The sequence below is a fragment of the Pseudorca crassidens genome, chromosome 12 (assembly GCF_039906515.1).
Source record: "Pseudorca crassidens isolate mPseCra1 chromosome 12, mPseCra1.hap1, whole genome shotgun sequence".
Lineage (NCBI taxonomy): Eukaryota > Metazoa > Chordata > Mammalia > Artiodactyla > Delphinidae > Pseudorca > Pseudorca crassidens.
Window position 1 is genome coordinate 91761750 of NC_090307.1, and position 12620 is coordinate 91774369.

At 50.9% G+C, this 12620-nt stretch overlaps 1 protein-coding gene and 1 long non-coding RNA gene across 3 annotated transcripts in view; one reads left to right on the forward strand and one right to left on the reverse strand.

Moving 5' to 3' along the window:
- The window catches only part of GOLGA3 (golgin A3), a 44986-nt gene extending 38657 nt beyond the window's left edge, over positions 1 to 6329 (reverse strand). For both annotated transcript variants that reach the window (XM_067701318.1, XM_067701317.1), the window contains exons 1-2: positions 5997 to 6329; positions 298 to 610 (exon numbers count right to left, since the gene is read on the reverse strand). In XM_067701318.1, coding sequence (XP_067557419.1) covers positions 298 to 430 — 133 coding nt within the window. In that variant the 5' untranslated portion in view covers positions 431 to 610; positions 5997 to 6329. The remainder of the gene's footprint in view (positions 1 to 297; positions 611 to 5996) is intronic.
- Positions 6271 to 7320, forward strand: LOC137204014 (uncharacterized). The gene is made up of 2 exons (XR_010933408.1): positions 6271 to 6546; positions 6803 to 7320. It is a non-coding gene; the product is annotated as an uncharacterized lncRNA (long non-coding RNA).
- The last annotated feature ends 5300 nt before the right edge of the window (positions 7321 to 12620 follow it).

Genomic DNA, 12620 nt, shown 5'->3' on the forward strand with positions numbered 1-12620 from the left:
TGTGTCAGTGAAGACCTACAGAAGCCTTAACGGTAACCATGCTGCTCTGTCCTGCTGGAGCAGAAAGTTCCACAAAGTTCCCGTTCTATTTAACACGCGTGGTGCTTGATTCAAGGTTGGCATCAACTAAAAAACAAAACCAAACCCTCATCTGATTACTAAAAACACACTCTGAATGAATTAAAAAGTTCATTACGGTCTTAAGACACCACAGGCTTCCTCCAAAATGCACGCTGACCCACGTTCTCCTGTTTGAAGGCAGAAAGTCAGCAGCACACAGAGTAACTGGTGACTTACACTGGGCTTCATCCCACTGGTCCAGTGATGTCAGGGATCCAGTGGGCTCTGGGGGGGCCTCGGGGCAAGCTGAGATCCCACTGCCGGGTCTGTCCTCCAGCATGCCTTCCTGTACGGCCGCTGCACCGTCCATGGCTAGGGTGACACGGGCTGGGCTGACAGTCAGGGGCTGCAAGTGAACTGCGAGCGAGCTTGGTTTCTGCCATCAGCAACGGCCGAGAGCTCCTGGGATGGGAAGCACCAGGGCTGCCATTTTCGGAAGATTTAAAGTCTCACAAATGGCCTGAAATCAAACCAAGTAATATCATGATACCTGACAGGAGAAAAAAGAGAAAAAAGGTATTATGAAACTTCGTTTGCCAGACTTGAAGTAACAATTCCAAGACTAACATTTGGTTCCCAATTTGCATCTGTATAATAAACAAATATAGATTTATTCATTCAACAAATAATCCTTGAGCACCTACAACATCCTAGATTTTGAGGATAAAATGCTGAACCAGCTCCACCTGGGCCCATCCCTACAGGGCGGCTGCACTGGCGCCGGCTAAAGACCGTCCCGCCAGGGTGAGAAGCTCCACAGTCGGCGCTAGAATCGGCAGAGGTGGCCACGGAGCTGGGGGTGGGCCTTGGGTGACTGACGAGCTGAGTCTGTATTTATTTAAATTTAACTAATTTGTGTGTAAATAGCAACATGTGGCCAGTGGCTTCTGTACTGGACACACAGGCCCAAGAGCTCCCAGGGCTCAAAGGGCAAGCCCCTGCCCCAGGAGACCTGGCATGTCAGTGCCCAGGCCACAGCTCAGATCCAGAGGGCAACATGGAAGACGCGATGGCGTGGGACATGGTAAACTGGACACTGTTGGAGGAAAGCACAGGAGGTGAGGACAGAGGGAAGTAGCCGTCCCGGGATGGGGGCAGAGACAGCATGTCACAGCAGGTAACCAACGTATCCTTCATTTCTCGCAGGATCTGCTATCTTTCAGCCCATCCTGCCAGGCTGAGTTTAAGGTGGCAAAACTTTGCCCGAAGTCTGGCAACTGGTTATCACATTTGACGTGTAATGAGGATACTATCGCAGGTCTCAGGACAAAAATTTACATGACTTTCCTCCCCAGCTTACAAATCCCACATAGACATTTCTGAAGAGCCTAAGCAGGAGCCGACTCTCACTGGACAGGCAGGTGCGCCTGCTTCTCCACAGTCCTCTGTCACCCTGTCACCCACGAACACACAGCCTGGGGCTGGCACAACCTGGTCTACCCCGTGGTGAGGCCCAGCGACGGGAACCCAGTGGTGTTTGGCCCACAGCTCCCATCATCCACACGTTCCCCTCTGCAACCCGGCGCCCGACAGGCCAGCGATACCATGGATCAATAACAGTGCTGTTACGAATATAAAAAGGCTATGGCCAATTTTTTTTTTGTGTGGCCACGCCTCTCGGCTTGCAGGATCTTAGTTCCTGGGCCCTCGGCAGGGAAGGCGCAGTCCTAACCGCTGGACAAGCAGGGGATTCCCTATGTCTACTATTAAGTGTAGAGCTAGTTCTAAGGGTTTGTACTTGAGAGGACCACGGATAGAAATGTGTGAAAACATGGGTAACTGTTGCCAATGCCCTTCTCTCCTTGACTCCAGGCAAATACCCATGGACCCTTCCATGTCTACCATCAGGCACTGCTCTCAAGTCCCTCCTGGGCCTCAGGTAAAGCACGTGGCCCACTCGCTTCTGCCATCACGATACCCCCTGCAAGCATATCACATCGCAGTGTGTGTGTGCCTATCTCTTCCATCACACTGTAAGATCCTGGATGCAGAAATCACGACTCCAAGTCTGCCCCTACCCCCTGGAACATCCCCTGCACAGAGCAGTGCTCAGCACAGGCTACTGACTTAAATCTCTGCCTCACCAAGTTCCACCCCTTAACAACCAAGCTAGTGGTTCCAAAACAAAACGATGACAGTATTTGCATCCTTGGTCATCCACAATGCCTTGTCAAATACAGAATAAGTCTGTTTCTACTAAACGCAGGTGGGAGCCGCAGTTCTAGTGAGGGCAAAGAACACCCTGGGAGGTATAAACTGGGAGAGCTGTACGTGAATGGTCACAGGCAGATAAGCAGTGACAGTGACCAGGAAGAGCGTGACAGCCAGTGGGACTGGACTTACCTACGGGAAGACGGAACATGCCAACCAAAGGAAGGAGGGCACAGGGGCGGCCAAGGAGCCACAGAGAATGCGCCACCGAGGCAAGCGGTGACCACACCTGACCCTGACACTGTGCGGGAAAGAGGAACACTGGCCTAGATGTTCACGTCCACTGAGGAAGGCAGGCCAAAGACAAATGAATCAGGCCGTCTGAGCCCAGTGCCAACGCACACTCCGCTCACTGGCTTCCCTTTATTTGGATTTCTTACTAAACAAGAAGCCTTCTGATTCCCAAGGAGCCCTACCCCCTCCAGAGATGGATGGTGCAGCCGCCGAGAGTTCGAGACCCTGTGACTGTGACTTGTTCTGGTAACTTATGAAGGTGGCTCCTGTTCACATGCAGCTCTTCCTGAAGCCAGACAAGAGATGGAATTCACAGACCACCAGAAGCAGCCCCTGGTGAAGGGACACTTCTCCCTGTCCATAATACCCTGGCATTCTCCGTGTATCCTCAGCCTCCTGTGAATTTTACTTAGCATGATTCAGTTGTCCAGGGCCTCATTATCTCAGACGGCTGACAAACACAGGGCAAGGAGGGTCAGACAGCTGGGAGCACATCACAAGGAAGCTGTTAGTAGTAACATGCACACTCCATTTTGTGATTAAAAAGCAGAGATCAGCCTAATCACAGTACTGTTTTTGACCACGTGCATTCTGCTGTTTCCCAGAGGGAAGAGATGAGGCAAACCGTAACTTAGAACTTCGCGAAGTGCGTGTAACTCTAGGTCCATCACTGTCTGACATCAAGAGACTTCAGATCAAGAAACTACCATCTCAGGCACCTATGTGACTTCCAGCTTCCCCCAGACAGAAGATTACATGGATTTGGTATATGCACATTAACAGCTCCATCTACCCCATCTTCTTTAAGATGTCCCTATCAGCAATCAGAAACAACAGAGCATGGGAATTCCCTGGTGGTCCAGTGGTTAGGACTCTGGACCACCAGCACATGCACTGCCGATGGCATGGGTTCGACCCCTGGTGGGGGAACTAAGATCCTGCAAGCCACGTGGGGCAGCCAAAAAGAAAAGAAAAACAACAGAGCATGGCCAAAGTGAAAACCCGGAAAGCCTAATGTCACCATATAGCAGTGTAATGTAAAGGACAGACTCAGGTATCAGACATCTTGGCTGCAGGTCCTGACCCCCCGACCCTCACCTGTGAGATCATGGGCAGATTTCTTAACCACTCTTAGCTGGCGATCTCATCAGTAAGATGATGAGAAAAAGAATAAAAAATCTGTGCCAGGATTAACTGCACACATCCCATGAGCTCAATAAACAGCAGCTATTATTATTAGTGTTATTTTCCCTTCAATTGCTGCTTGTCAAAGTCAATAGGTAAAAGCCAACTGAATATATTCTCATTCAAGAAAGTATACTGGGCTTCCCTGGTGGCGCAGTGGTTGAGAGTCCACCTGCCGATGCAGGAAACACGGGTTCGTGCCCCGGTCCGGGAAGATCCCACATGCCGCGGAGCGGCTGGGCCAGCGAGCCATGGCCACTGAGCCTGCGCGTCTGGAGCCTGTGCTCCGCAACGGGAGAGGCCACAGCAGTGAGAGGCCCGCTTACTGCAAAAAAAAAAAAAAAAAAAAAAAAAGAAAAGAAAAAAGAAAGTATGCTGCTTTGATAAAGAAGATATGGTACACACACACACACGCCAGAATATTACTCAGTCATAAAAAAAGAACAAAATTTTGCCACTTGCGACAACATGGATAGACCTGGAAGGCATTATGCTTAGTGAAATAAGTCAGACAGAGGAAGATAAATACTGTATGTTATCACTATGGAATCTAAAAAGAAAGCAAATGAACAAATATAACAAAACAGAAACAGACTCACAGATACGGAGAACAAACTAGTGGTTACCAGAGAGGTGAAGGGAAGGGAGAGGGGCAAAGTAGGTGAAGGGGATTAAGAGGTACAAACTACTAGGTATAAAATAAATAAGTTACAAGGATGGAACGTACAGCACACAGAATATAACCAATATTTTATAATAACTTTGTATGGAGTCTAATTTATAAAAACATCAGGGCCTTCCCTGGCAGTCCAGTAATTAAGACTCTGTGCTCCCACTGCAGGGGGCATGGGTTCGATCCCTGGTTGGGGAATTAGGATCCCGCGTGCTGCACGGCATGGCCAAAAAAACAAAAAACAACCCATCAAATTACTATGTTATACTCCTGAAACTAACATAATATTGTAAGTTTAGTTAAATTTAAAAATTATACTGCTGCTTAAGGCAACTGGCTAAAAAGAAAAAAAAGGTTACTTTTGAATCTGAGTAATGTCAGATGACTTTTATTTCCTTTTCTTGCCATTCAAGGTCCACTGGAACTGAAGGCTATCACTCCAATAAAAAGTTGTATTTGCAATATTTAAGGGACAATTTAAAATGTAAAAAAAGAGAAAAATCCACGAGTCACCTGTAAATGGCTTACAACGTCCCAGTGGTTTTCAATCACACTGACAATCAAATCTAAGCCTCTCACCACGAACTAGGATGCTGCATGCCATCTGACCCCTCCCTACATTGCATCCTTGTTCCCTGTCATTTTCTTCCTTTTTCATTACATACTTGCCATACTTCTCTACCTCAAAACACCAAACGTACTCCTCCCTCAGGGTCATCACACTTGCTCTTCATTCTGCCCGAAACACTCTTATCCCACAGTTTTGCATGGCTAGTTTCTTGTCACAGAGGCCTTGGCTCAAGTCACCTCCGCCGACGGGGTCTCCTACAGACCCACCCCAAGCACCGCCCAATACTCTCTCAGCAATGACCTCATTTATCCTCCGCATCCCTCCACGACAGCGTGAGCTCAGTGAGGGCAGGGACCCTGACACGACTTCGGCTCTGGATCCCAGCACCTACAATGAACAGTGCCGCTCACACGACCGACACTCAACAAACAGTTGCTGACTGAAGGCCGAGCTGTTCACCTGCATCACCTGCAGACTAGTGACTACGCCTGACCCCACTGCCTCTGGAAGGTATCACTGCACCAGTGAAACGCCTCTAAGCACCCAGAATCGAGATGGAATCGAGGTGGACTGAGAGGCTGAGAGCACATGGGCTCTTTAAACCAGGCTTCACACTAACCACCCGACACCATGTCACACATGTCATCTTGACAGAAGTTCTGCAAAAGAACAAGACCAACAGCAGTTGTGGGCACCTCTGAACAGATCACTCCCCGGCACGGGTAGACAGCGCTCCGGAAGGGCTCGAATGTATGTATATTTATGAAGCCAGTTCCCTAACAGCTACACAGGCCGGCTTCCAGGCCCGGAGGCTACCAACGGTGAGAAGCCGGACTAGCGCGGGGCGTTGTCGCTCTAGGCGGAGCCGCAGCCGGCCCTCCGCGTCCGCCCCGGTACCGCCGCCCTTCGCCCGGCCCCCACTCCGACCGCGCCGCGGTTCCCTAGCTCCCCGCGCCCTCCCCGGCCGGAGGCCCTGCCCAGGAGCCACCCCGCGACCCTCACCCCGGCGCTGAGGAAGCCGCTGCAAATGCCCCGCCCGGCCGCTCAGGCGGAGACGTGGCCCCGCGCGAGGCGGAGCGCGGCGCGGCGACGGAGTCCGGCCCCCCGGAAACAGCCAGTGCGCGCAGCCTCCGTTCCGGAAGAGATAAGGTCCTCTTCTGCTAGCCAGCAGCCGCCCTCGGGACGGGACTGTTCCAGCTGCAGTGTCGAGATCCAGCCCACTCACAATTGGCCCGAGGCCGATTTGAAAGAGTGAGTTTGGGGCTCTTTCCCTTGTCAGAAACGCAGCTCCCTGACCTGCCGGACCAACTCCAACAGGAAGCCGGGCAATTGAGCTTCCGGCGGAAGTGGCGTGCCTAAGCTCTGGTCCCCGCCCCCGCCCCGCCCCAGCTGTCAGTGTATGGGCGTCCTGGCCCCGCCCCTACCGTGTTGGGGGCGTAGCTAGTAAGCACCCGGGGCGGGGGCTGGGTCCGTGTGGCTCGCAGGTGGCGCTGGCCCCTGGCCTTGGCCCCTGAGCACCTAACCTTCTACCGCGCTAGTCCTTGTCTTTCAGGTACAAATGCAAAAGTGACTCCTGCCTTGGAGCCGTAGCAATGTTTATTTATATATGTGTGTGTGTATATATATATATATATATATATGTATTTTTTTTCAATCTTTAGAAAGAAAATTGTTGGCATAGGGCATGAGGTTTAGATGAAGATATTTTTCTTTCTTTTTCGTCTACTGGTATCAAATTGTTCCAGCACTGTTTATTGAAAAGTCTATTCTTCCTCCATTAACTTGTTTTTGTACATTTGTCAAATCAGTTGGCTGCTTGTTGGCTGTTTCTGGGATCTCTGCACCGTTCCGTTGATCACCATGCCTATCCCTCTGCCAACAGCACAGTCTTCACCGCGGTAGCTTTACAGCAAGCCATAATACCAGGTTAGATGATTCCTCCCACTTTACTCTTTTTCATGACTGTTCTAACTATTCTGGGGTCCATGTCCTTCCAGATAAAGTTTAGAATAAACTTGTCTGTGTCCACAAATATCCTTTGTTGGATTTTGATAGGAATTGCATTAAAACTATAAATCAATTTGGGGAAAATTGGCATCTTTACTATGTTGAGTCTTTCAATCCGTGAACATGGTATGTCTCTCCATTTATTAAGATCTTTGATTTCTTTCTCAGCATTTTGTAATTTTCAGCATACAGATCCTGTACATGTTCTGTTAAAGTTTACACCTAAGTATTTCATTTTCTTTGGAGTGACTGTAAATGATACTGTGTTTTAAATTTTGGTTTCCACATGTTCACTGTCAGTATATGGAAATGTGATGGACTTCTGTGTGTTGATCTTGTATCCTGAGACCTTGCTGAACTCATTTATTAGTTCTAGGAGATTTTTGGTTGTAAATTCCTTGGAATTTTCTACATAGCTTATCATGTCATCTGCAAATGCAAATTTTAACTCAAAATGATCATGGACTTAAGTGTAAAAATGTGTGAAACTATAAAACTTTTACAGAAAAAAAAATAGAAAATTTTCAGGACTGAGGGCTTGGTGAAGAGTTCTTACACATGACACCAAAAGCACAATCCACAAAAGAAAGAAATCAATAAATTGGCCTTAATCAAAGTTAAACATTTTCGTTTTGAGAAAGACTCTATTAAGAGGATGAAAAGACAAGCCACAGACTGCAAGAAGATATTTACAAACTACATGAAGGACTGGTACCTAAAATATTTTAAGAACTCTCAAAACATAAAATTAAAAAAAATGATTAGAATATAAGCAAATATATGAAGACATGTTTCACCAAAAAGGATATATGGATGGCAAATAAGCTTGCTTGTGAAAGATGTTCAACATCACTAGCCATTACAGAAATGCAAATTAAGATCACCTTGATATATTACTTCACACCTATCAGAGCAGCCAAAATAAAATAGCGGCAATACCAAATGCTGGCAATGATGTGGAGAAACTAGATCTCTTATCTATGTTGCTGATGGGAATGTACAGTGGTACAGCCACTCTGGAATAGAGCTTGGCAATTTCTCTAAAAATGAAACATAATTATATGACCCAGCAACTGCACTCTTGGGTATTTATCTCAGAGAAATGAAACTTATGTCCACACAAAAGCCTGTGTGGACATAAGTTTCCACTCATGAAGAAAGTAAGAAAAGGCGTCATGCAGGTAATTGTGGGACAGCAAGGAGAGCCACGGGTTTGGGTTTTTTTTTTTTTTTTTTTTTTTTTTTTGCGGTACGCGGGCCTCGCTCTGTTGTGGCCTCTCCCGTTGAGGAGCACAGGCTCCGGACGCGCAGGCTCAGCCGCCATGGGTCACAGGCCCAGACGCTCCGCGGCATGTGGGAAGAGCATGTGGGATCTTCCCAGACCGGGGCACGAACCCGTGTCCCCTGCATCGGCAGGCGGACTCTCAACCACTGTGCCACCAGGGAAGCCCTGTTTTTTAACTTTATTTTTTAAAAAAGTGAAGTGTAGTTAATTTGCAATGTTGTGTTAGTTTCTGGTGTACTGCAAAGTGATTCAGTTATATATATATATATATATATATACACACTCTTTTTCAGATTCTTTTCCCTTATAGGTTATTACAAGATATTGAGTACAGTTCCCTGTGCTGTACAGTAGGTCCTTGTTGTTTACCTATTTTGTATATACTGGTGTGTATATGTTAATCCCAAACTTCAGTGTTTTCTTTGAGGAAGTTGTATTTGAGCTGACTTTGCGTGACGAGGAGGCCGGCGCGTGCCGGAGCTTTATAAGGGAAGGAATCGCACGTCCAGAGCAGGAGGGGTCCGAGATGAGGCGGGGTGGCAGCAAGCCACACAGGGTCCATCAGAGTGGGGAAGCCACTGGCACCTTTCAAGCAGGGGTGACATCTGCCTGGTGTTTGAAGAGGTGGCTCAGGCAGTGTGGACGTGGGTTGCGGGCACCTTGAGACTGTGGCCCTGCTGGCCGGGGCAGAGGCTCAGCCCCGTCCTGCAACGGATCAACTAGCTGAGGTGTCGCTGGGGGCTCAGGTGAGAGAGAATTCTCCAGCCCCTCCTGCAAAGCCTCGGCAAACACTGGACCCTTCCTAAAGACTGAAAACCAAAGGAGAAGACGGTGAGGGTGTGTCTTAGCTTCCTGTGGCCGCTATAACAAGCCACACCAAACAACACGGACTCACCCTCTCGCACTTCTGGAGGTCAGACGTCCAGAATCGTGGGGTTGCTCCTTCCCCACACTCTGGGAGGAGCTGTTTCCTTTGCCTCTTCCAGCTCCCACAGCCTATCTTGGCTTGCGGCTCTCCCTCTGCCTTCAAACCGTCACTCCAGCCTCTGGTTCTGTCACATCTCTTTTTGCCTGCCCTTCTTGCCTCCCTTGCAATTGCACTGAGGACCCACAGAACAATCCAGAGGTGTCTCACCTTAAGGTCCTTAACTTGCAAAGTCCCTTCTGCTAGATAAGGTAACACTCACAGGGGCCAGGGGTCAGGACACGGATGTCTTTGGAGACAGGGGCAGAGGGCATTATTCAGCCTGCCACGGGGTGTTAATAGTATACAGGGTGTGGGGTTTGCCTAAAGGAAACCCACCTGACTTTATAAAACCCTGTGGTGTTTGATGTCTGATGACAAAGTGTTATGGGCTGAACTGTGTCTGCCTCTGCCACCCTAAATTCACATGTTGAAGCCCTAACCCTGAGGACCTCAGAATGTGACTGTGTGCGGAAATAGGGACTCTAAGTGGGTGACTGAGGTAAAATGAGGCCATATGTGTGGGCCCCAACCCAATGTGACTGGTGTCCTTATAAGAGGAGGAGATCAGGGCACACACACACAGGGACTACCACATGGGGACAGGGGGAGAAGACAGCCGTCTACACGCCCAGGAGAGAGGCCTCAGGGGGAACCAGCCCTGCAACACCTATCTCCAGAACTGTGAGACCGGAAATGTCTGTTGTTTAGGCCTCCCCATCTGTGGTGCATGTTATGCAGGCCCCAGGGACCAGCACACAGAGCTGCTACTGAGAGCAGCGCCGCCCACAGCAGCACGTACGGTTGGGTCAGCACTCAACATGGCTTCCCACACTCGTCCTGCCAGGCTGCTCCGTGTGGGTGGGGGAGAACCAGAGATGAGGATACAGGTCAGGATCACCATCTCCAGAAGGAAACACACAGAAAACAAAATGAGAGAACACACTAGGCTCAACAGAGAGGAGAAGAGCCTCAGGAGAGGGGTGCAAAGCAAGGTCTTTGTGAGCACCCGACTGCCAGCGGTCAGCAGACGCTTCAGCCAAGTTTACACCAGCGGAGCAGCCAGGAAGCGTCCTGCTCTGAATTGTGAAGGGGAGATAAATAGTAAGGAAACGTTTCCTTTCCAATGGTCGGCACCAGGAAGAAAGCCAGACAGGCTGATGCTAGAATGGCTGGTTGGGAGGCCCCTCCAGGGAGCGGGTCTGGGCCAAGCCCTGAGTGGGGAGGAGACATCGCCAGGCAGCCCGGGCGAGGGCCCAGGTTTGGGTCTAGCTACGGAAGACCCTGGGGAGGTTTGCTGAGGGAGGGGAGGGGGCCACCCAGTGCTGGGCCTTTGTGGGCCGTGGTAGCACCATTCATTCCTATGTAACAAGCCAACCCAAACTGCAGTGGCTTCAAACAACTATTATTTCTCACGATTATACTGGTTGGGGGCAGTGGCATGCTGGTGTTTAACAACCTTCTCTCCAGAAAACAACAAAATGACCCTGATTTGCAGCAATTACCCATTTCCATGGTGTAAATACTCCTAGTGGGGCCAGTTTCAAGCTACCAACAGTGAGGTCCACAGACCGGATCAAAGGCAGCACCGCAGAGAACCTACAGGTATAGTCGTAGACGCCCTCGGGAGCCGAGGGAACAGCCAGATGCGCACGTTTATCAAGAAGGGCTGAGTCCTGAGTGCTTATTACCTTTGTTTAATCATAACTTGAGAATTCCAAGTTTATACAATTTTCTGAAGGGCTGTGTTTCAGTTACCAGTGGGAGTCATTCCTGAGATGGTGACAGTTGTCCCCTGGGAGCTGGCCACGAGGTCCTTCTGCAGGTCAGGACTTTCAGCTGGCAGATCCGCGGGGCTGGGCCTCCCTCCAGCTTCCCAGCTCCACTGGGACCCAGGGCAGAGGCTAAGAGTGGGAAGGAACGCGCACAGCTCATCTCTGCTGCATTTGCTATGCCAGCGTCCCGAGGAACAGGATGGAAAGGACGTCCATTTGCAACAGAGAAATGAACCGGCACGTGGCACGCCCAAGGGAGTGCTGGACGGCTCGACTGGGGGGTCCTCAACACCCCTCACGGTGTGTACTTCATGGCTTCCATCTCAGAGGGGCCGGGAAGGGGTGGGAATGAGGAGACAGAGCCACAGAGGCCGAATTGGGTGGCAGCCCTGTGTGCTGAGGGCCTCGGACTTAATTCTGCAGGGAGCTACGAATGCCACTGCAGGCCGGCACTTCCGGGGGAGTAACCGAGGCCCAGCAGCACGGTTCCCGTCACCGTCAGGCCTGGGACGGGCTGAGCTCTAGCGGGCTGCCTGGCCCAGCAGTCAGTCTGCTTTTTCGCTGGTGACACTGGAGCCTGCCTTCCCCCAGCCCCACCTGCTTACGGGGTGCTGGCGGCTAGAAGGCGGTGAGAGGCTTGGGTCCCGCTGCTCATCAGCTTGGGGGTCAGGGACAGGCTTCTGTTCGAACTGGTGGGGAGGCCACCAGTTCACCTGTGTCAGCTTGGAGGAAGGCTGAGGTCTGGGAAGCGGCCACCACACACAGGAAGAGAAGGGTCTCGCATCCAGCCGCGCTGGAAGTCAGGCTCACTCTGGACTTTCAAACCCAATCCATCCCCCATTTTCTCTTCCTTCCTCCAGAGCACAGGTCAGCTGCTTGGTGCTGGGCTGCTGGTGCCCTCTGCAGCAGCAATCCTGATTCAGAACCTGAGCTTTCCTGGGTGTCTTCTCTGCTGGCTGCATGAAGACTGGTCTGGCTGCAGTGCCCCCACTGATAGAGGCCTGGCTCAGAATCCACTCTCTCTGTTTGGGCACTTCCCTGGGGCAAGATCCACCGATGTCATGCTGGGGCTCTCAGATCTGGGCCTGTGATTCCAATCCTGTTAGCTATGAGGTATTTAAGATGACCTGCTGGGTCCTTGGTCACACCAGGAGCGCTGACAGAGGCTGGCCCGAAGAGGACTCCAGGTGGTTGCCTGGGAGCTTGAACCCACAGGCCAGGAAGGGCAAGTGTGCAGCCCCTGGAGGATGCCCAGCAGATGGGAAGCGCAGGCAGGGCCAGCCCGTCTGACGGGGGCACCAGGAGCCCAAGAGGGACACGGGTCTGGGGATGGGCTGAGCAAGGCTGTACGAGGACGCGGGCTGGGCCCAAGGAGCTGGCCACAAGCACACGGGAGTCATCGGGCACGAGCTGAGCCACCAGGACACGAGCACACAGCAGGCTCCAACCCACTGTGGGCTGGATGCGGCAGGGGGCGGGGGTGTGTGTGTCACGGAACAGGAAGTAGAGAAAAGTCGCAGAAACACCGCACGGTGCGCCCTGTAAAACAGCTTGTCAGCAAGCCTGGAGAACCACCACCCCGGCCCGGGCTCCTG